Source organism: Mus pahari, chromosome 3 (genome assembly GCF_900095145.1).
Source record: "Mus pahari chromosome 3, PAHARI_EIJ_v1.1, whole genome shotgun sequence".
NCBI classification, from domain to species: Eukaryota; Metazoa; Chordata; class Mammalia; order Rodentia; family Muridae; genus Mus; species Mus pahari.
This window is the reverse complement of record NC_034592.1, coordinates 86,545,968-86,549,176: the sequence shown is the minus strand read 5'-3', so window position 1 is coordinate 86,549,176 and position 3,209 is coordinate 86,545,968. Positions and strand designations below refer to the sequence as shown.

Sequence of the window (3,209 nt, the reverse complement as noted above, 5' to 3'; positions counted from 1 at the left end):
CTCCCAACAAGAGCACCGGACACGCCGCTACCTCCAAGAATTGGTCTCTGCCCCCGCCCCCGCTCCTACGCCCCGGCACGGACGCCGCCAGTCCAGCTTCCTCCCCGCCCCGAAGTCCGGGACAGAGCGCGGGGCCACCTCTCGCTCCTGGAAGGATCGGTTGCCGCTTTAAGGGGAAGAGGAAGGGAAGGGGCGGGGGAGTGGGGGGCGGGGAGAGGCGGCAGAGGAGGGGGAGGGGGATCCCCCTCGCTCCCACGTGGTCCGGGCGCCTGTGAATCGCGACCGCCGGAGGGTCTCACAGCGAAATACAAAAGCTGCTGGGAAGCCACGGCGAACCGAGTTCCCAGCGCCGGGGCAGAGCGCTGGCCAGAGCCCCGCAGCGCTCCGCGGCCGCGATGGGGCTCCAACACCCGAAGCCCCGGAGCCAGCTAGCAGCCGGGCCCGCCTCGCCGCCCGCACCCGGGCGCCCGGGCTTGGCTTGAAGCGGCGGCGGTGGCACCGGCGCGCCGGCAGGAGCATGGGGAGGAAGATGCGGGGCGCCGCCGCCGCCGCCGCGGGGCTCTGGCTGCTGGCTTTGAGCTCGCTGCTGACGCTGTGGGGAGGGCTCCTGCCACCTCGGACCGAGCTGCCAGCCTCCCGGCCGCCCGAAGATCGACTCCCTCGGCATCCGATCCAGAGTGGCGGCCCCGCGCCCGAGCCACGATTCCCTCTGCCCCCGCCCCTAGTGTGGGACGCCCGCGGCGGCTCCCTGAAAACTTTCCGGGCGCTGCTCACCCTGGCGGCCGGCGCGGATAACCCGCCTGGGAGGCACCCGGACGACCGCGGGCGGCACGAGCCCTCCAGGCTGTCCCGGCCAGAAGAGCGCAGGGCGGTGCACGGGGGCGTCTACTGGAGCCGCGGCCTGGAAGAGCAGGTGCCCCGGGGCTTTTCCGAAGCCCAGGCAGCAGCGTGGCTGGAGGTGGCACGGGGTGCTCGGGTGGTGGCTCTGGATCGCGGGGGCTGCGGACGCAGTTCTAACCGCCTAGCACGCTTTGCCGACGGCACCCGTGCCTGTGTACGCTACGGCATCAACCCAGAGCAGATACAGGGCGAGGCCCTGTCCTACTACCTTGCGCGCCTACTGGGCCTCCAGCGCCACGTGCCGCCGCTGGCACTGGCTCGGGTGGAGGCTCGGGGCGCGCAGTGGGTGCAGGTGCAGGAGGAGCTGCGCACCGCGCATTGGACCGAGGGCAGCGTGGTGAGCCTGACGCGCTGGCTGCCTAACCTCACCGACGTGGTGGTGCCCGAGCCCTGGCGATCAGAGGACGGCCGTCTGCGGCCCCTGCGCGACGCCGGGGGCGAGCTGACAAACCTCAGCCAGGCGGAGCTGGTGGACCTGGTACAATGGACCGATCTGATCCTCTTCGATTACCTGACGGCCAACTTCGACCGGCTTGTGAGCAACCTCTTCAGCTTACAGTGGGACCCACGCGTTATGCACCGCGCTACGAGTAACCTGCACCGAGGACCAGGAGGGGCGTTGGTCTTTCTGGACAATGAGGCGGGCTTGGTGCACGGCTACCGGGTAGCCGGCATGTGGGACAAGTATAACGAACCGCTGCTACAGTCGGTGTGTGTATTCCGAGAGCGGACTGCTAGGCGCGTCTTGGAGCTGCACCGGGGTCAGGACGCGGCGGCCCGGTTGCTGCGCCTCTACAGTCGCCACGAACCGCGTTTCCCAGAGCTGGCGGAGCTCGCAGAACCCCACGCTCAGCTGCTACAGCGCCGCCTTGACTTCCTCGCCAAACACATTTTGCACTGCAAGGCCAAGTACGGCCGCCGGCCCGGGGACTTAATAACACTCCGAGGAAGAGAGGGACTGGGGTATGAATGATGGGGGTTAGGGCTGTCTTCTCTGCCACGGGCAACGACCACCCAGCCAACGCCCACCCAATGGTCTGATCGTCAAGCTGTCTAAAAAAAACTTGTGTGTTACCCACTTGCCCCTTTCTTTTCATGCCAGGCTGTTTCCTTTCCAAGTTCTGGAAGGGCAAACTCACCGAGGCGAGAAGTGTAACATTCCCTCCACCTAGCTTATAAAAAGAATTCTGTGCTGTGTGGAGATTGGATCCGAAGAAACTGGCTGCTGGGGTTTGGCCCCCGAATGGCAGTCTCTTTGGGAGATGCATTCCATTCTTGTCGCTCCCCCCCCCTTCCCAAAAAGGAAAACTTCCGTTTTAGCTAATTCCTCTATTTCCTACTAAACACAGCGCCGGTGGCCCCAGACCAGGCTGTGACAAGGGCTGGTGAAGCCCCCTTCCTGTGTTCGCCCTTTGTTCCGGCGCGCGATGGTGAGATAACTGTTCCAAGCTGAGGGACAGCTCTGGATAGGACAAAGAGAGCAAGACTTCCCCGCCCCTGGGAGCCCTACAGACCCTGACAGTTTGTCTCACCCAGTCCTGAACTCCTGTCATTTTGGCCTGAAGGCTGTGAATTCGGGACTAGTTGTAAGCAGAGTCAATAATGAATTTCTTCCTGCGTCTCCCAATTGACCAAAATTGACAATGATGATGTTCACCAGAGGGGGGGGGGGGGAATCAGTTTCATGCACTTTACTTTTTTTAATTTTAATTTTTTAGTAAGAAAACTTTTTTATTTGACAGAATTTGCCTTCTGTGTATATATGTGCATAAATTGTGGTGTAAATAGACTAAACAAACTTATATTTCAATAAAAGGGAATTTAAAATTTAGAACTTAATTCATGAGGTTTGGTTTGATTGAGGGTTCTGGTCTCATCTCCTTTTGGAATAAGGGTTGAGTTTTCTCTGACTAGTGGGTGTGCTTTGTAAAACAAAGGATGCAGATCCACCCCCTTTGTGTTTGGGGCTGGGGAGCTGAACAAAGAGGAAAGCAGATTTCCCTGTCTTCCCCCAAATGGACTGACCTTAGGACTAGAAATTTGAGTTCAGCCTGGAAAGGAAGAGAGGGAACAGGAAGAGATGAAAGAAGAGTGCTCCATTTCCTAGCAAATAAAAATGATATGAAAGGGTTTCACTGTAATATGTTCCTATATTAATCATGTGGTAAATATGATAGAACCAGATGTGCAGACTAAAACATGACAAATGCCCCCTTTTAAACTTAACGGCAGTGGTCACGTGCTGCGGGTTATTTCCAACATTGTAATTGCCGTGCAGCACAATGTGTGCAGATAATAAGCTAAGCACA

The 3,209-nt window shown here is 59.3% G+C and overlaps 1 protein-coding gene across 1 annotated transcript; it reads left to right on the top strand.

Annotated features, from left to right (window-relative positions):
* Positions 1-249: 249 nt before the first annotated feature.
* Fjx1 (four-jointed box kinase 1) lies at positions 250-2,739 on the top strand. The gene has a single exon (XM_021193132.2). The coding sequence runs from the start codon at positions 518-520 to the stop codon at positions 1,871-1,873; it is 1,356 nt and encodes a 451-aa protein (XP_021048791.1). The 5' UTR covers positions 250-517; the 3' UTR covers positions 1,874-2,739.
* The last annotated feature ends 470 nt before the right edge of the window (positions 2,740-3,209 follow it).